Raw genomic sequence first — 21,270 nt, 5'->3', positions numbered from 1 at the left:
GCTGTGGAGTACTATTTGTATTATGTTTTGTTATACAGCGTTTATGTTCACACTGCAACCTTTAAGTGAGTAATTTATTTGATTTATTGAAAAAAAAAAAAAAAATCCATCTATCAAATCAGGACTTCTGTTCGTTAAGTATCTGGTGTAAGAGTATAAAAATACCAGAAACAAACAAAATTTAGTTTAACAAGGCATAACATCTTTATTGTTATACACATAACTTCATCTCCAATGACTTAGCACAAATCAGTGGGGTAACATGAACCTTGAGATATCAAAAGTCTCCCATAGTTCCTCCTTATTTCCTAAAATAAACAAGTACATCTGCCTTTCACATCCCCAAATGGTACATACAGTTCAACCAATTAGAAATAAAGTATTTTGTCCACTGTCAAACATCATATGTGCATTACATTACCAATTACAAACAAGTTATATTCATTGTCAAAATACAGGTGTGCAAATTGTTAGAAAAATACCAACTCATACCAGATTCTGGATTGTGCTCTGTAAAAATCCTTACAAATAGTATATAATAATCTCTATATAAATGTCTCCAACATGCAATGTTGCATTTCCAAAAAAAAAATCCCATAAACAGGCTGTTCTTTTAAACCCTCTGAAACCCCAGTATTCACCATGCATGTGTGAAGACAGGGAAATCAAACAAATGAAAAAGAAAAGAGGGCAAAGAAAGGGTGAAATTTTTTTTGTTCAGTAATTTATTTTATTGGTCTACTTTTATTGTATAGGTTTCAGTAGTTGGTTTTCTAGTAGTTGTATGGACAGTTTGCAAACATTAACTGGCTAAAGCTGCTTATTTTGTAACAGAATGTAGGAGTCTATTGTAGTCAAGTTGATCTTTAAAACTGAACTGCAGCAGAGAAACCCATAGCCATATCATGAGCCCTTTTTATGATGACCAATGTTCACAAACACATCAGTTGTACAATGAATAAATAATCTTTGTAGTGATGACAGTAATGTCAAACATAAATAACCACTTTTAAAATCAAAGAAAATCATGCCATACTTGCAATAAAGACTACAAACAGCTACGACGAGGCAAGTTAAAAGCATGATTCAGGTGATGACAACAGTCAGTATCCCCTACACAACAAAGTTAAGACAAGGATGGCTTGCCCCCCCGCCCGTCCTCATCTTTTTCTGAGGTAAACAGTAGTTCTGTTAAAGACTTCTAAAGGCATCTCCCCTTCTCCCTGGTGCCACATTCCCCACGGCCTCAACCTGAATAAATTCAACTTTCACCATCCACAAGACTGTCCCGATCCAGTCTCATAAGCATGCAAGCACTGCTGGGCCTACAGAAGCAGCTGTGTGAACTACATCTTTGCATCTTAGTGGTATATTAAAACAATGAAAGAAAATAGAATTAAGGAATTCAAGCAAAAATGGTCTAGGCATGAAATATTTTTCCTTCTGATTTAATAAGACATTTGCTACTTCAGTCTCCTCCTTTCTAAACACAATCATCAACACTCTCTCCAGTCAAGCATTTAAATTGTGAGAGTAATTGACTAAATAAATGGAACATAGGATTTTTATAATAGAACAAACCCCTTTCTTGGCATAATATACTATGAGCTTTCTTTTGAAAAAATAAAAACATTGCACTTTCAGTAACATGAATGTGTATTGTCAAATTACAACTAAGTTGTTAGAAATGATTAAATTTAAAAAACAAAAGGGAAGGAAATTTATTTACTCATTTTTTCCTTTTAAACTACATACGTATGCCTGCAGATAACCAACATTGAGAGAACAATGAACAAAAAAAGCTACAATAGAACAGAAAACAAATAAAAACGTTAAAACTGTACCATGCATGGGGAGTGTTTCAAAGCAGTGTATCCTGGGTAACAATGGACGGAGCTTGAGAAAGCTGTAGTGATGACTGGGTTAACCGAGTAAGACTGGCTAGTGACCGTGCCAGCACTGACTGCTGGCAACGGCAGTGCCCAGTTTCCTGTTGCAAGAGTGGTGTTAAGGCCAGAAAACGGTCCGAACACCCAAGCACACTCCCACTGCGGTGCCCCCCCCCCGGGCTCACATCTCCCCATCAAAACGTCAGATGACAAAATAGAAAGGCAGCTGTTTGCTCCCATCATCTAAAAGTACATCTCCGTACACTTCAAGCAAGGTCCATCACCCCACCGCCATCTCTGCCAAGGCAATGGGAGTGGGCTACAGAGACCAGTGCTTGGATCAGCACACGTGTGGGCTTCTATTACTTTTTTTCAGACTGTGTATGTTTGGTTGCATTTTTAAAATTTTTTTTTTCTTTTATCTCACTAGACACGACACTTCACCTCAGCTTTTTGAGAAGCCAAAGGACTGCTACTTCACGGGGCTGGCCCTAAAGAAGGCCCATGACAGGTTGGTGTTAGTGATGCCTTCCTCATGATTCTCTTCGGTGTCGCGCTGATTCCCAAACAGCTATGGCCACCCCTGTGTCTCACTGGCGCCATTTTCATTTTTCAAGGCCGGCAATGCAACTGTAGCAGTTGCCATGGTTTCACTGCATCATAAAACATTTTGTTTGGATTTAATTGGCTGCTTGTCACATTTCAGACACACATTGTGGCAAAGGACACATAAGACATAAATAAAAAGGGCAGATTCATTGTAAGAAACACAATGTTTAGGGTCCTCATTCATTTTTGTAGCTGAGGAAAAGTATCTGGGAAAGTAAAGGAACTTACCTGAGAAACCGCATCATCATGTCAGAAAATGGACAAATATAATTGCAAGGCCAATATTCAACAGCATTACCATAGCAACAAGGATCGAGTTAGGCCCCTGCAAAAAGTAACATTAAGATAAAGATCAGACAAGGTATCAAATGTTAACAAAATGCATGAAATAAGGAATAGAATAGTATAAATAGTCCAGCGCTTAACCACCTGTAAAACAACAAACTGATGTTTTACACATTTGGACTTTTTTTTTTTTTTTCCCAATAAACAAGCAAGATATAATGTGTTGATTACTGAGTATGGAGGTGCTGGTAGGCAGATATTTACTGTAAGGACATGAGTGGTATCCAGCCCCTCATCGGCAAGAAACTGAATAAGTGTACCTCCTAAATTGTCAAACTATTTCTTTCAAAAACCTTTTTACCTGTCCTATCACTGATACTTACTGTTTCTTCTGTGCTTTCCGCAATCTCCATACTGGCTTTCTTTGTGTCTGCGAGGCTCTTTGGCTTTAGGGAATCCTGCTTCCTGAGTTTCTGGTCACTCTTGCTCTCCCATATGGAGGCTGTCTTAGGAGTGGGGGTACTAAGGGACTTAGGGGGTTGTGGGGGCATACGTGCCAAGGCCAGGGCACTATGCTCTTCTTCTATATCCTCTTCATGGTCCGGGGGTAGAGGGATCCTTGTAGGGGCCTTGACATAGTAACTGTGGTACTCAGTGTGAAGCTGGCCATTGACTGGAATTGCAGGAGGCTGTGGAGAAGGATCAGAGGCTGGGGCAGGCTGCTGAAGTTTCGCAGGTTTAGGTGGAGCCTCGACATACACGTGAGAACTTTTGAGGCCATCATTGACGGACAGCCTCTCCTCTTTACTAAGCTTTCTTCTAGACCGCTCATCCTTGCTGGTCTTATGACTTGACTTCTCTTCTTTGCTTGTCTTGCGGGGAGGTTTTTCCTCTTTGCTGGTTTTGCGGCTAGTGCTATTGGCAAGATTACCTTTCTTCTTGCTGGAGTGAGGAGAGGGGGGAGGTGTGGCTCCGGGACTGATCACAGGGGAGTGGGGAGGAGTTGTACCTTTGCGGTAAAAGTGGGGAGATTCCCTCGGGGAGCTGTCCCTCTTTTCGACAGGGACCTCTTTAATCTCCACAGGCTCCTTTAACTGTTGTTTTATGTAGTCAGGTCCTGCAGAGGTGAGAGAGGTGACACACAACATAATAGATAATCCAGAGATACACCTCTGCCATTTATGCCTCTCATGTATTATCACTTCATTCAAGTCACAGAGCAAGGAGTTATGTAATTCATGTTTTAGTAGTTTGATTTGGTTGCAACTTGGGAAACATTTAAAAAAATTTTTTTCACTATGTAACTGATTTTTTAACCAGAAGAGAAGATGTATCTTTAAAGAATAGTTCTGGGAAATACTCTTATTTGCTTTGTTGCTGAGAATTACATGAGAAGATTGATACCACTTTCATGACTGTATGGTAAATATGAGGCTAACGCCAGCAGCTAGTTATCTTAACTTGGTACCAAGGCTGGAAAGGGGGGAATTAGCTAGCCTGGCTCTTTCCAAACATAGCAAAATCTGCTTAATAACAATTCTCAAGCTCAGTAAATAACATGGTCTACAGTATATACTGAAATGTGATAACAAATTGTGGTTTTATGAGGAGTTACATCATGGAACTAACTATTAACTTTGGACAGAGCCAGGCTAGCAGTTCCGCCGTTTCAAGTCTTTCGTAAACTAGGCTAATAAACCATTGGCTCTAGCTTCATATTTACCTCTAAATCTCATTAATTATTAGTTTTATCTTGTTTGGTAAATCTGTGACTCTTGTATTTACACCTCAGTTTGTACAGATAAAATAAAGGAGTTATAATGTCCTAATTAACTACCACCACAGGTGCAGGGAGGTGCTGGATTATGTTACCTTTGCACAGAGAGAGGCTAACTGTTTCCCCACTTCCAGTCTCTGTGCTAAGCTAACTGGCCATTCGCTGTAGCGTCATATTGTACAGACATGTGAGTGCTATCTATTTACTATTCCAATGCTTGGCAAAAAAAAACAAAAAACAAAGTAGCTAAAAGTATTTCCCAAAATGTCGACCTATTAATTTAAGGATTCCGGAAATACGTTCAGAAAGTGGTAAGTGATATTAAATAACATTCTGGTTTTGTCAAGGATCAGTTCTGATCTTTCAGACAAATGAATGCATAGCTCTGTGAACTCAAATGTAGTGATAAAACATGAGGTACAAAGTAGTGCCAACACCTGCCTTGTCCCCACATATACTGATAGTACAACCGGCAGGCCCAACAACATTCATATGCCCTATTATCTGAGGTTCAGACATAGTTTAATGATGACACATGAGATTAGCAAACCCTGAAACAATGCTAATTTGCTATGAATGTGCTATTTAGAAATTTCTTATCCAGCCACGGTCCAAAAAGCCAGTTTAGAAGAACAGAGCACTCTTATTTCTATCCATCCTTGCCTGACCAAATAGTGACATCGTGAGCTACTTTTAAACTAAAACTGTTACTTTCAAATAAAAATATTCATGAATCAACATTATAATTGCAATAATTCTGCAAAGACTAATGATGGGAGGGAGAGGGGGAGATAGAGAGAAATAGACTAATGCAGAGTTACAAACACCATTTCACTAAAGGAATTTTATAAGTATGTTGTTTTCCTGGAATGGCCCTTGTCACATCATTCTCAGCATTCCAACCACCATGGCTGTATAGATAAAGAGTTGACCTAAGGAGCAATGATGCCTCTTTTTTGATTGGCTAAACTCACACTAGTGGCAACCTTCTTTCTTTCTCTCCATCAGGAGTTTATGGACTGATGTCCTGTCTGTTCTGGATTTTCATTATGGACATTAGGCCCTCTAATGTGTGAACAATAAAGCCTATATCTAAATGTAAACATTTTTGCATGTGAGAAAAATGACACTGTCCCTTTGTTCTATACTTAATATTTATTAGAGACACAAGGCTCTTTGTTTGCCTGTTTTTTTTTCACTTCGCGTAAATTAGATGGTGTCAGAGTGACTAAGACAGGGACAATGCTACTTTGTTTGAAGAACATCAGATGGTACAAGCAGAAAAAGATTCTCCGCATTTTATATAGCCAATTTATAAAATAAAGTAAGAAATCTAGCAATTATAGAGAACTGATTTTACATGTATATGTAGAAGGAAAGATTTTGTAGACAGATTAATGAGCTTTAACTCTAAAATGTTTTGCTTGATTTTTTTTACTCCAATTACCCTTATTCTATGCTATATACTCAGTCAGTGTAAGGTGATCTGATTCTAAAGTATTCATGTTGCATTCCACATTGAGTTATTGAGTTGGGAAAAGGGTTTATCTGAGATCAATCCAAAGGATTTACCAGATGTCTCTTACTGTATATGTATGCCACCTGTAAATTTGCACACTATAATTCAAAGGAAATAAATTAATATTGATTTAGCCTCTACGTTTATCACTGCTATGAACAATTATGCAAACATCAAATCCAGAAAGGAACAAGTGTATCCAATCCCTCATCAGCATAAACAGCCTTACCGCATAATCTTTTGGGCCTCAGTACTCATAAGCCCAAAGTATTTTTCAGCTGCATGGCATTCCTAATTTATTTCATAACTGCCACAACCAATAAGACCCACTACAAACACACGGGGGGGGGGCATTTGAACATCTGTGGGGCTTAATATATCTGCCTAGCTTAATATCACACCATATGTCAGAAAGAGTTAAGGCTTCATGGGCGGGCCCGAGCAGTTTCACTCTGTTTGGGGACAGATTCCTGTGAGGGGTTCCAGGCATTTTCTGAATGGTTCTGGGTACTAAAACGACCCCCAGTCTCTCACTCCCACAGGAATTCCACTACACTTCTGCAGCCATGTTAAATTCCACAAACCCCCAGAATTCATGCTGCTAAATTAAAGTTTGTCATTGTTTTTAGCATATACTGGGAAGTTGCAAAACATCTTCTGAAATTTGAATATTCCATATTATTTGAAATCTTGTGTGGTTGTTTTGTAGATAGTTGAGCATGTGTAGATCCTTTTGTGATGACAGTGAAGATTTGTTAGACATACTCTACCAAAGAATCCTTTAAGGTCAGCTGGAACCTGTACTGGGACTCAATTAGCCAAATGGCCGTCGTTTCTCTTTCATCTGAATGAGCCGAGTCTCCAGCATTGATTGAGTTATTAGGTTGGGAAAAGGGTTCATCTGAGAGCTCAATCCAAAGGATTTACCAGACATCTCTTATAGTATGTGTATGCCACCTATTACGTTTGCACACTGTACTTCAAAAGAAAATAATATTAAGTGATTCCAAATAGGTCACTAAAATGGGACAAAGATACTCGCAAACCCAATAACTACAAATAAACATATGAATTTCGGCATTTATAGAATTTTGTTTTGTCAAATAATTTTTCAAGTTATGTGCATATATCAAGATTTTCATTCTTATGAAGACAAGTTCAGCTGTAATATATACTGTGTTTCTTCTAACCTCATCATTGTCTCTTTTAGGTTATTAGAATACAAGCTTTTGTTTAAGCTGCAGGTTGCCAGTTCTGTTCATGTTAATCCATCTCACATTTTCTGCTCCAGTGCACTCATAGCAAAACACACGCGCTCGCTCTCTCTCTCACTCACTCACACACTCACTCACACACAAAAAAAAAACAGATTGGCTGTTTGAGACCCAGCCTAACCCCAACTGACCTTAATATGAGATAAAAAGCAGTGTAACGATAGTGGAGCTTAAATGAGACCTGAATACGTGTGCATGCGTGTATGTATAGAGTACAGTATGTGTCATTATCACATCTGTTACCACTGTGCATCAGACTGGATTCAGCAGCAAGATGTATAAGGGACTGTATAGATAAAAATATTCTATTCTGAACCCAAAAGTTGAACGGGCATCCAGCATCTTTGGCCAGGAAATATATTTTTTCAACATTGGAATCTTTTTATGACGCGCTGACAAATAAAAGTACAAATAAAAACAAATATACATTTCATAGGGCAATGTGTTTGCTTAAATGTTTCATTGTGTCTATATGTAAAATATAATAAATAACGTGTCCAAGTGGTAGTGAAAAGCATTTATATTTTCTTGGTATGTGTTCTTTGTTCATTATACATTTGGTTATGTTTGATTTTATTCACATTCTAATATTCATATATTATATATGTATTAGTCTGTTCTGTCGCTTGTGGTCTTAACGTGTTCTCTACACTTTTATAGTTTCCTTTCTTCCTCCTACTCACACTGGCAGATAGGCAGGGGGGAGCTGTCATTGTTTGCCCGGATTACATCTACTACTGATGCATGCATGTACATATCCTCACATACATCTGCACTATTACACACATATGCAAATAAACTACACCCCATTGTCTGTGTAATCACTGTCTTCGTGTGCTTTGTTTGTAAGTGGCCATGTGCAAAGTCCGAACATGGAGCCCTCACATGAAGTGACATTTAATTGATAGAGACACTGCATCGTGGAAGACATTGCGTGCAAAGAATCAAATCTGGATGAGGAAACAGCAGCAAAGACCAAAGACTTTGCAGTTTTTTCATCCACAAACATATGTAATGGATATTAATACATCTGCATGTTTGGAAATAGGTACCATGTTTAAAACAAGGGTTTTTTGTGTTATTTGGAAGTTTGCCTTTCACACAACTCTAATCTGTTTATTTCCACATAGTTTAAAAAAAAAAAAAAAAAGTGTCTCAGCCTACCTTCACAAGTTCAACATTTTCTCATGTTCCCCTCTCCTACTGCATTTAGACCTTAGTAATAGACTTTAACTTCTATCATAAAAGGGCTGACAGTAATATATCATTAAAGGTAATATCCTATCCACCGTTTTATTTTTCAAATAACCCCTATTTCAACAAGTAGCACAGATTAAAAAATTGCTTTTGAAACCTGTAAAAGGATCTGATTAGCAGTTTAACAGTTTATATTCTGTATCCTTGAAAGTAATACGTTGCAGAATAACTTTACACTTCAGTTGAACTACTGTCTTAAAACGTAGTCCTCGACACCTGCTGCTATGAATATAAAGCAGCACCTGCTCATGTCTGGTTTTCAGTAATGACAGGTCCAGGCTTTTATGGTTCCACCTGGTCTAAGTGTACCTTTGACTGGGTCAAACAGGGCGGACCGGGATACCCACTGGGCTCCCCCAAACTTTCCTCCAGGCACAGGCTGAAAAGAGGGTAAGCTACTGTCCTACAGCCCCTGAGAGGGGCGAGCGTGCAGCCAAGCTCCTCAGTGTGTAAGGATTTCAGCTATGTCTCCATTAGACCCCAGTGAGCACACATCAGCACCAAAAATAGCCCAATTAACGTCATGGCCACAGGCCACGCCCAGCTAAACCCTGGCTGCCCCCCCCCTCCAGGTGTCATGTGTGAACCAATTATAAAAGGTCAGGGTCCTGTTCCCTGTGACCCTCTCTTCCCTTTTGAAGTGTACACTTCCAATCTGGGTGATAACCTGCTATGATTCAGAAATGCCAATTACAAACAACAAGGGGTTTAGACCCCTAGTTGTTACCTTAGAAGACTTATTAGATGGTGAGGGAAGGGGGTAAGCGAGAATTTTTCCACCGCAAAGGTAGACAATGAGGAAGCAAGGCAGATTACCTGGGAAAGTCACAAATTCCTTTTAATGCTGGGTACCCGGATTGAAAAACTTCGTCCAGCTGTATCATTAGGACAGACAAGGTGATCAAAGAAAAAACTTGATTCTACACTGACTGAATTTTTTCCACAGTACACGGTAAATTTTTTCCTCCACCAGTGGTGATATTGCCAGGAATCTACAAATAGGGGAAACTGTTTACACTCAAACAACCTGTCAAAGGACAAAGCGTGAACCAGCAATAAATATAGAAGTAGGCCATTCTGGATTCCCCAAACTGCTCTTACTGTATATTCTGGGAGAATCTAATTTACATTAAACAAAAATAAAGATTTTCATAAACTAAAAATAAAATTATGGTATATATCATGGAAAATAGATTTGTCTTATTACAGGTGCCTATCTGGCTTACCTAGGCTTATCAGACACACAGTACAGTATGCTTACACAACCAAACGTTTAAATGCTGCAGCTCAGATCTCGCCCTGTGTTGCACATGATTATGACATTCATTGTTCACTCTCTCATTCATGATCTGACTTATAAAGGCAAGAACATTCTCCGCACAGACTCGTGAACCCGGAGATCACCCAGCCTGCCAAGCGTGACCACTGTTTTCCACAACACAAACAAGCCTCAGGATGTCTCTGGCCCAGGCTAGCCATTTCAGTGGCTTAGTGGAGGGACATGCTTGAATGGGTCCCGTTGTCAATCTATTTGTCACCCACTATTTTGTGGTGGCCTTTGGCAAGGGCCCAAGGTCGGCTTGCTCATTGGCCTAAATATATTACACACAGTGGAAGAGGCAAGGTAGGTATACAGCTTACTGCAAAAAAAATTTTTTTTAAAGTATGACCTAGCAATTCTGCAAGCATTTTTGAGCAATATTAATAGAGACTATCCATCCAAACAACAACTGTAACAGTTTGAAATTAATTCAAACCTACAACTGAATACTATCTAATCTGTTTAGAAGATGAATGCTTGACAGACATTTCTCCTAAAGTCACATGTACAAATAAGGAAAGCAATGATGAAACATGGTCTAAATCTTTAAATCCAAGAATATACCACCAGAAACAACCCAGAATGCAAAAAGTGATTCAATGCACAATCAAAAACAAAATCTTATCAGTTCCTGGTCTGTTATTGTCCTGTATGTTCTGCCTCTTGCACCACCTGGAGTACTGCCCCTAAACCAAAAAGTACCTCACTATTTATGCAGTACGCAGCCTTGTAAAACTCAGCTTACCTAGTAAATGAACTAAAAAGAGCTGAGTCCACAGCCTATGCTGTGAGCTGCTGTATAGTATAGCAGAGTGCCTGTTAAACCTTCAGGAAGAAGAAAGATGAGAATTGCTTGGTATTAAGAGCAGGAGCCCTTAATAGGTTTTCTTCACCACCACTCATACCTGTAAGCCATTTCTACACTTCACTTGAGCACAAGTTAGATATGATCTTAAAAACACCATTTAAAAAAAAAAAAAAAAATGTTGCTTTCACACTTTTGGCAGAGCTTATGGCTGCAAATTTTAGCAAGTAATTCAGAGCTGTTACAACAGATCTTTGAGAGCAAAGACAAGGCTTCTATCCAGAATACAGTAGTTTGTTTCAAGCAGGCTCTGCTCTGTGTACGCACACAGTCTACCATTGTGGTGTTAGAAATCATCCTCAGTAGCTCTAGTCTTCGATTACAGTTCTGGAACACCAAAACCTTACGCTTTTGTACACCCAGAACAAGCTCATTACTGACTCAGACACAGTCTGTGTAAACAACTCAAACTGTGCAATCATCATTATTCATACAAAGTACCCAACCTCTTACCAGTTACCCAGTTCCTACTAACATGGTTTGAATGGACAAATTGGTTGCTTGAGGATGCTGTAGCTTTTAAAAAAAAAAAAAAAAAAAAGATAGCAGAGGTGAGGGGGGTTTTTAGAATAGCTTGGCTGTATAAATATAGCACTGTTGGGGGTGAACCACTTTTGTTAAAGGCCCCTAAGGCCCCTGCAACAGTCTCAAAAATGACTACAACTTCATCTCAGGATCAGTCATGTCTATAATGTCTGAAAACTGTCTAAAACCATGCTTGCACACATAGCTAGCTAATTATCATGTAGATTTAGCCACTTGGAATAGTCAAAGTGTTGTATTTCACCAAGTGCAGTTAACACATCTGACCTCCTAAACCCTTCAGTGCACCCGAGGTCTAAGTTACTGAGGCAGAGAAACATTTCAGCTACTTGGTGAGAGCATGCTCATGCTAAGGCTGCTTGATGTCCACACTTTGGCCCCTTGGAACATGCTTTACTAAATAGAGACAAGTGTTGTGTATAGAGGCATGTCCTTAAAGGTTACCTGGTTGATAGAAGTTGGGGGAGAGCTCTCTCGCAACCGCCCTAGCAATTTCAGAGTCATGCACAGAAGAGACAGCGGCCTGGTCTGCAGCCTCACTTTTTGTCCTGGCATGGGCTGTTCTGGAGAAACACAAACAGACAATATTAAAGTTGCAAGAGGTAAAAAACAAAGAGGATGAACACAACTTTGGCTAAAGGAATTTTGGTAGATAACTGCATAGAAAAATACACACTGAACCAGCTCAAATTCAAGACAAAACAAAGGAGACCACACCAATAATCAAAGATTAAAGTAAAACACATTTATTTAACTAATATTAAACAACACAAAAATTTTCTGGAAGATTGGTAGGTCCATTGTATCAGTAGCGAGGGGAGTGCATGAACGTGTGACAGTGAAGTGTACGCAAAGGATAAAGTAAAACAACAGTAACAAAAACCTGAACATGCAACCAAACCAAAAATACTGCTTTCTGGGAGGAGAGAAAGAGAGAGAACTTGCATCTCCAGCCCTCTTATATAAACAAGCAATCAGGAGGAGTTGTTTCAGGTGTAGCTCATACTCCTCCTGGACACACCTCTCCCACTCTGACTGCATCCTGCAGGAACAGGAAAAACACACACATAAGAAGCCCCAAACAGAGTGGGAGGGGTCATCACATCCCCCCAAATAAAAAGAAGAGACCCACCAGATACTCTGAACTAACATCACAAACGTTACAATGTTAAATACTACAGTTTACAAAGTTTTTTCAACTACGTATAACGAGTACCAGAATGCATAACTATTGCCTTTTTAACACTTTCACTGTACTGGAAGACTGAAAAAAACACTTATCACCTACTTTTAAACAATAAAAAAAAATCCAAATACCTTCTACCCATTCCTCCAAGTACTCCTCCTGAACCCCCTTCGCAATTTTGGTACCTATAGGAGCATTATAAAGGAGAGCAGGACAGACCAACAGGGAGAAACAGGCACAAATATGGGCAACATTTAGCTACAATTATGCACAATGCAACTAGAAGGTGCGAGACAGGGCATCAGCCATTACATTCTCAGCACCTTTTATATGGCGGATATCCAAATGATAAGGCTACAAAAATAGTGCCCATCTCATTAAGCATTGATTAGGATTTTGGAAAGAAAGCAAAAAAAGTAAGGGGATCATGGTCTGTGTACACTACGAGAGGAGTCCAGGAACCAACATACACCTGAAAATTCTGCAATCCCCAAATTAATACCAGGGCCTCTTTCTCAATGACAGAATATTTCAACTGATATGAATTGACTACCCTACAGGCCTCTCCATCCCCACATCATTATCTTGCAGCAATACTGTTCCTTCCCCCATATGACTGTCATCAACCTTCAATGTGAAAGACCTATTAAACTGTGACGCCGCCAAAACAGGAGAGGAACATAACATTTTCAAGAGCACCCTAGGCCTTGGCTTACCAAACAAACTTGACCTTAGACTTCAAAAGGTTGGTGAGAGGTGCCACAATTGAAGAGAAGTTCTTTCAAAAACTTCTATAATAACCCACCATGCCAAGAAAATACATCAGTTCTTTTTTAGTTATAGGAGAGGGAAAATTCTTGATGGCCTCTACTTTGGCCCCAACAGGGCGAATCTCCCTCTGCCCCACCACTTTACATAAGTAGGTAACTGTAGCTCTGGCAAATTCCCACTTGGCCAAATTCACTGTTAACTGTGCCCACACCAACCTTTCAAACAGTGCACAAAACCTCTGCAGATGTTCCTCCCAAGTGTCACTGAAGACGACAACATCATCAAGATATACAGCACAACTCGACAGATCTGCCACCATACAGTTCATCAGTCGCTGGAACGTGACCGTGGCATTATGTAAACAAAATGGCATCACTTTATAAGAATTCCAACCAGTAGGAGTTCTAAATGCACTTATCTCCTGGGCCCATGGAGACAGTGGCACCTGCCACCACGGCAACTCTGACTGCATCCTGCAGGAACAGGAAAAGCACACACAAGGAGCCCCAAACAGAGTGAAAGGGGGCATTACAATGCATATATATATATTTAAAAAAAAAAAAAAAAAACAGTTTTCAAGAATAACTCAGTATAAAATTCATTGGTCTGTGACTGTGTGTGCTACTATGTCGCCCATCTCCTCAGGGTTGACACAACAGCTTCCCTCGACTTTCTTTTCCTCTTTCTTGCTCCTCCTCAAACCCTCCCTATCTCTCCTCATCTTTGAGCTGTATCACTTGGCCTGTCCCTCTTGGGGATAACGCAACACCTCCCCTTGTGCTTCTATCTCAATCCAAATCCTGATTTTCAAAATGGAGCGCAGCCACATGCAAGCAAGACCTTAATCCAGTCTGGAGCACTGCCCTGCTGCTGGACCACAAACGAGCAGTGCCCCAGAGACACATACGTAAAGCCACATATGAAATGATACATTATGTCATATCATATCATATCATATCATATCATATCATATCATATCATATCATATCATATCATATCATATCATATCATATCATATCATATCATATCATATCATTTCAAATAAAATAAAAATTTCAAATATCTATCAAGAACTTTGGGTGCCCTAAGGAACTGACTTTGGAAAGTATTCTTAATCCTACTCTATGATCATCCATCTACAGTGAGCAGAAACAACACAGCCATTGCTAAACACCATTACAAGAAAAGTCTGCATCCTTCTGCTGAACTATGCTGATGCTCAAAAACGAAAGCGCAGAAGAGTAATGTGTTTTGGGATCAATGTGAGCTTAGCATTTGCACTCAGAGGTATTATGGGTGTGTACTATGGTGAGACAGACAAAGGCTGGGGGATGACCTGCTTAACAAATCCCTTGAAAACTCCACCAAGATATACTGTACATGAAACACAACTACTGAGACCTATGACTATAGGAGAACACGTATGCACCAGGGAGGGAGGATGCTGCCACTGCTGCCACCAGATTCCCTTCAAAAAAGATCTAATTATGCAACAATATTACTGAATCAGTTAAAGCCAATGGATTAGTTAATTATGTATGAAAAAATAGTGAGTGGAGCCCTGACAGCAAATGCTCAAACAATACATGACACTGCAACATGGAATATAATCATCTAGATGGGCTGTCTAAGTATCACTCATCCATCCTCCTCTCCCTCTTTCTTTTGCCATCCCTTCTCTCTTTCAATCAATGCTTTTTTTTGATGTTTCTTCATCTATCTAGTGACACTGCTTCCCCTCATCCCCCCGCATCTCCACTCCACCCCTCCCTCCCTCCTTCCCTGTGTCTCTCTGTCAGAGTGACCCCAACGGACAGATGTCGCTATTTCAGACTACTTTTCTGTCCTTGGACTCTGTGCTGTACTGTTTTTGAAGGCTGGGTCGGTGTGATATTAAAATGCATGAGGAGCCATATGCTGGCAGCAGGGATGGACCGTTTCCTCTCCAGAAATAAGTCCCTGCGTCACCCAAAGACAAAGGACACACTCAGGCCGTGTTTACGAACAGCACAGCCTCTGGAAACCACTGACCAGCTGCAGATTTAAAAATTTAAAAACAGTAACAAACAGTATAATACACAATGTTTTGCTTCTTGTCATGAATTACCAAAAACATGTAGGAATTTCACTGGTGTCGCTGAAAGCAGGTATAGCATCGTGGTCTTACTTAAGAGCACTTCACTGTTAAGAAAGTGACCATTCCAGTTACATCACACTGCTGACATGTATACTTCAAACATCCACTTGCCACACATGCTACCACAAGGACATACATGTGTCTATTTCTGAAATGTGTGAAATGTGTAGCCAAGTGAAAGGAGGTATGAATGCGTCATAAATGTATACAGCATGCCCATGATATATCTAAGGGTCTTAACAGTTCCCTTAAGGTAGATTGGGCAGACTCAGGAAGCAATTTAGACTGTTCCTAGACAGGAGGTCTGGTGGTGGGAGGTGACAGGCAGAGAATGATGGGAGTAGAGGTGTGACAGAGCAGTGGCACAAGCTGAAATTGAAGGCGAGAAAACATGGGTGCGAAAGAGTTGGTTGGAATACTTCTTACCATCAGTACATTTTATCTTACAGGTGCTTTTAAACAAGTTAGTGACCAACACTCACACCCTCCACATTCCACTATTCACTCTCCTTTTAGCTCTGTCTTAGCTTCCAGCAAGTCCTGAAGGAAATATCTGGCTCTTTAGCTGATAAATGCTACACTATATTCCATAGCTAACCGCTAACTTTGTCTGTGCTGTTTGGTGTTTGGCAGAGGGAATAGAGTTGATTTCTAAGAGCTGCCTGCTTTGGCTAAAAACAACACTTATGACAGCAGTGAGAGTGAAGTAGTGGCTGTAAAACCAAAACAATGAGCTGAAAGATGATAAAATGTTTCATAGCTAAGGGAAATTGCAGAGTCAAGTGATAATTCTCTGTGGGTTTGTCACTATGAGCAACCCCTATCACATTACAAGTAGTAATTTAATCTATTGTTAATAAAAAAGATATTGGTTGTAGCAGCTTTAAGTGTGATTGGCCCAATATGTACATTGCCACCCTACTAGTTAGTGGTACACACTGTCCTCTGACGAAAAGACAAAGCACATACAAAAACATTTCCAGGTCTAATTATGTATTGAATTGTCTTATTGATAATAGATTCAAGGTATAAAGATAAACAACAATATGCAAGCTCATCATTGACCTTGGAAAGGTTTTAAGTTCTATAACTTGTCAGACAGTATGCAGTCTCCATACTTGAGGTCAATCTGCCCCTGAATATAAAGCAACACCTGTTCACGTCTAGTTTTGGGCTCTGCAGGTGCTCTGGTCTGGTAGAGTGCTGGGGATGGGTCGAAGTAGACCCAATTTGTAGAAATTTGGAAAAAAATGTAGAAGTGAGCAAAGACTTTGAAGCAACTCCTTTTGGACTGAAGCTCTGTTTGAGAGATGAGATTAATGAAGGGCTGGTAAGATCCATGGCTGTTTCATTATGGTAAAAAATGAATTGGAGTGTGGAGTCAGTTTGGCAGCCAGTGCGGCAGATGCTCTCAAGAATTTTTGTCTGTGTGTTTGAAATAGAGGATGATGGTGAGAAAAACCAAGAGGGAAAAGGTATGGAAATGGAAAGGAGAGAAAGATAGTATTGGAGAGAGCGAGACAGAGAGTGAGACAGATTGCCGCTCTGAAGACTCCTGGATATTTAGAACTGCTGAGGTATGCATCTCAGCCTGGCTAATTTTACTGTAGGGTCAAATTTCAAACCCCAGCTCCCATGCGGCACGTTGCATCCTTCTTTAAGGTTTGTATTACCTTGGTCTCATGCAGGATATAGTATGTGTGTGTCTGTATTATGTGCCTGTTGTGCGTGATAGTGTGTCGTGTGTGCAAATTCCCCTGAGTGAAGCTTCAATCTAATACTCCCCAGGCTATGGCCTATTTGAGGAATCTCCCCTCACATATGCTGACACAGTTCTACACCCCCCTACGCCTCTTGGTCCCATCTACCCCTCTTTGCTCCTTCAAATACACACCCCCTCCCCTTTCTTTTTTCCTCATCTTCCTTCTCTCCATCACACTGACCCATTCCCCTATTCCCTCGGACCAAACTGGAGTGCTGACTGGTACAGTATATAATAAAATAAAAGATGAATCTTGAACTTGTCCATGGTAAACATCAGCACTCAACAATCATGCCTAAAAGACCATCACTCTCTTTCATCACCCAGGACCAAGAGAAAACTACTACCATAAAGCAAGAGTCATATTTCAAGAACACGCTCCATTTGGGCAGTGACGCATCAACAGAAATTACTGTCCTGTATCTTGCCCATCCTCAGGTCCAAATGCAGCAGAGAATATCACAGAAAGTCTGCACAAATTAGCATTTATCTTGCCCTGCACATTTCTCTTATATTTGTGCAGGCCTGCTATTGAATTCCCAACTGGTGCTAATTCAGGATTACTCAAGCATGACTAACACCATTAGTGGTTAGCCAAAACTGACTCTGAAATGATTCAGGAATTATTCCTGGGCTGAGGTCTAGGCACACATTACCAGGGGCTGCAGTGGTGGGGGACAATGGCTACAGCAAATTAGGCTTTAAATGGGAGACAGAGTGGCTGTTATTATGAGATAAGCTATCTATTTTCTGAAGAGAGAGCTGTGGTACTGTATAATGAGAATATTAGGGCATGGTCATGTTAAACAGATAGCATATAGTGTACTTTAAGCATTTTACATCTCAGAACATCTGGGTGGTTTGGCAGGCCAAGCCTCTAGGGTCATTCCCCTTTTTTCTCCTTTCTATCCTGTTACTCATTTCAGTAAAAGATATTCATGCTAAAAATAGAAAATTGGTGCCAAAAACCAATTAGGCTTATTAAATTCTCTCTAGTCTTATGAGTTGCCCAGCAAAATAATATGCTGTCTAAATGAGAAATCTGAGAAATCTGAATGTTTTTTCTTCACAAATCAACTGAACATGTAAGGTTCCTTCAGTGTATAAACAACTTAACTTGTCATAGCAGGCAAATAAAAATACACAGAGCACTGCAGCAGCATAAAATGATAGGTACAGGCACATGAATAAATGGAATAGGGTGCAACAATATGAAAAACAAGGTTGAAATCACAAGGCAGGGTGCAGGGAAATGGGATAATGAGCGGGACAAAAACATGATTATGTCTAGTAATGAATAGACCTGTCAGACTGCAGAAGACAAGAACATAAGAGAAAAGCTGGGGACTCAGTGATAAATCTAGAGAAACCCTGGAGGTACACAATGAGCTGAACTAGTGCAAGGCACTGTATGACAATGCCGATATGAATACTTTCACTTTTTGGGAAATATGCTTATTTGCATATTTCCGTGGTGGAACTAATAACTAACTAGCTATCTTTTCCCCCTGCTTCCAGTCTTTGGCTAAGCTAGGCTAATCACCCGATTGCTCCAGATGCATAGTTAATGTACAGACATGAGAGTGGTATCAATCTTCTAGTCTCTAGTCACTCAATAAAAAAATGTGAAATCGAACTAGGATATACTCTCAGTTTATAGAATCTATACTCTATACTTTCATGAGCACCAATTCTTAATTTTCCTGAAATAATGCAGTTTTTTCATTTTTTGCATATTATACAAAGGCTGTAGAGACAGACTGAAAGCCTGCTCCCAAACACTGACTTCATTTCTGGGAAGAAGAATGAGTAGAATCATTTTTGATTAAATTGGGGGGAAAAAAATCCCCTAACTCTACTGACATTTCTGGCTGTGGATTACAAACAAACGTAATCTCCCACTGGTGTTCTCTACTCAGGAGCTCTGCACGGAACCCTCCTCTGAGGCCTCACCTGGCCTTCATCTAAAAACATACGGTTACAGGTAAGTGTGTATGTATGTGTATGTCTGTGCATCAGGTTTTTAGTATGTGAATGTCAAATATACCCTGTTTTTAAGCCTTAATATTATCTAAACAAAAATAATATTTAAATTCTCCAACAAAAAAACACATAGAACACATGAATAAAGATATGAATTGACCTCTAAGTAGTTTTCTTGCTCAAGGCAGTCAGTTCACATAGAGGTCTTTGTGGATTATCTCTAAATCTAGCTTTAGGGAGGAATGGAGAAGGATAGAAAATCAAAAATGATACGGTAAAACAAAGAAGGGCATCAAATAATCACTTTCATTATTGATCATTTTTCTGATATTATCACATCATTGCTTGCGGTATAAAATTTTAAGGATATCGGTATTGGTACAAGTACTGTCCTTATTAAGCAGACTGGGTACCACATTAAAAACTGTTTCTTTGCCAATGTCATTATAGAATTCAGTGTCTCCGCTACATTTGTTAAGTCACAGTGAGCCAAGAACTTTTCATGCCACAGTAATCTCTGACCTAATATTATATTACATAAAATGATTTCAATGAGTTACACACAGTAAAGTGTAGAGATTTTAAATTTGGGAAAAAGAGAACACTGGACATTGTGTCATTAACATTGGACTGGAAATCAGTATGGGCAGATGCCCTGAGTTGAGGTATCAGAAGAAAAAAAGTCGGATCAGTGCATCCCTATAAGTGCTCACATTTTCCAAGTGTCCAAACACAAAGAAAAATCTGGCATTTCTGCTTGATTTAAATGTTAATGAGATATTTAAATTCTTGTTAATTAATTTTCTGTTGGTGAACTAAGTAACAAACTGAATATTTGTTTCGGCACTAAAATGAAATTAGGGAAAACACGAACTCTTAAAAAATATCAGTTAATTGAATATTCTGAATTTATGATGGACCTCCTGTTTTTGTGGTGGTGTTAGAAGTAGCATCTGTCTTTTTTACACTCACAAGCTGTGTTTCCAAGGGAACCAAAGAGTTGACAGTTTCAGCAACTTAACCTGGGGTTTTCCTGCATCACACTTGCATGCATACTGTTTCCACAAACATAGACACACACAGGGCAGCACTGATGCAAATCTAGACATGTTGTCACATTACTACACAAACATTATACAATATATATATATACGCAGACACACATGCATGCAAAATCTTTTGACCTACACCTTAGAATGAATCAGCAACCTCTCATGCAAACGACTGTTAACCTAGGTTTAATTTACACACACGCACAGGCACAAACACACACACACACACACACACACACACACACACACACACACACACACACACACACACACACACACACACACACACACACACAAACTAAATCATCATGGGATGTAGAAAAGAACCATTACAGAGACGTGCCATAATGAGGCCTACTGGGAATCAGGGAATCAGGGTTGATGAAGAATATCCGTTTACTGTGTTTTTCAATATTACATTACGGTGACTCTATAGTTTTTGCCTCTATAATAACAGTTCATAAATGCATTGTAAATCTCTAATTGGAATCAGACACATTACACAACCCTTCAACAATGAATAAACACAATGTTAAACTAACAGCGCTTCTTCACTCTGCTACTTTAAAAGAAAATCAACAAACGGCTGACCTAATGATGACGGCTGTGAGGCAGTAACCATGGTAACCATCAGAGACACTTGAGCAAGCCGTCCGACCAGGCATCTGGCCTGTATTAATGAATTTGCAAATGAACAAACCCACACTACAGCCCACTGTATGGGTGTAATCTTGCATACACATTCTAGCACACAAACTCTTACAGACACTTATGGTCACATGTACACGATAAACTCTTTCTTTCAAATTAGATGAATATAAATGCACTTTAACAAAATGTCACAGTGTAAAGGTTTACATCTTGGCAGAAAACAAGGCAGCACAGATACAGAGAAGACATACACACACAAACAGCCACTCCATGGTGTGTCTCATTTAACTATGAGGCTTAACATCTGAAGCTGAACCTGTGTGAGTAAAGGTCAAATTGCCTGGCAACCAGTTGAGCTTAAGGAATAGTTTTAATTATGGTCTGTGCTG

At 39.6% G+C, this 21,270-nt stretch overlaps 1 protein-coding gene across 5 annotated transcripts in view; it reads right to left on the bottom strand.

Moving 5' to 3' along the window:
• Positions 1 to 209: 209 nt before the first annotated feature.
• jph1a (junctophilin 1a) overlaps positions 210 to 21,270 on the bottom strand; it is a 34,004-nt gene continuing 12,943 nt past the window's right edge. The window contains exons 3-6 of one of the 5 annotated variants that reach the window (XM_040126807.1): positions 11,784 to 11,902; positions 3,167 to 3,900; positions 2,727 to 2,823; positions 210 to 2,542 (exon numbers count right to left, since the gene is read on the bottom strand). In XM_040126807.1, the coding sequence (XP_039982741.1) occupies positions 2,743 to 2,823; positions 3,167 to 3,900; positions 11,784 to 11,902 (934 nt within the window). In that variant the 3' untranslated portion in view covers positions 210 to 2,542; positions 2,727 to 2,742. Of the gene's footprint in view, positions 2,543 to 2,726; positions 2,824 to 3,166; positions 3,901 to 11,783; positions 11,903 to 12,240; positions 12,382 to 12,656; positions 12,711 to 21,270 lie in introns of those variants that run through there. The other 4 variants (XR_005707460.1, XM_040126809.1, XM_040126808.1 and 1 more) reach the window with 4 other exon arrangements.

The sequence above is a fragment of the Xiphias gladius genome, chromosome 5 (genome assembly GCF_016859285.1).
Source record: "Xiphias gladius isolate SHS-SW01 ecotype Sanya breed wild chromosome 5, ASM1685928v1, whole genome shotgun sequence".
NCBI lineage: Eukaryota > Metazoa > Chordata > Actinopteri > Istiophoriformes > Xiphiidae > Xiphias > Xiphias gladius.
This window is presented reverse-complemented; position numbering and strand designations above follow the sequence as displayed.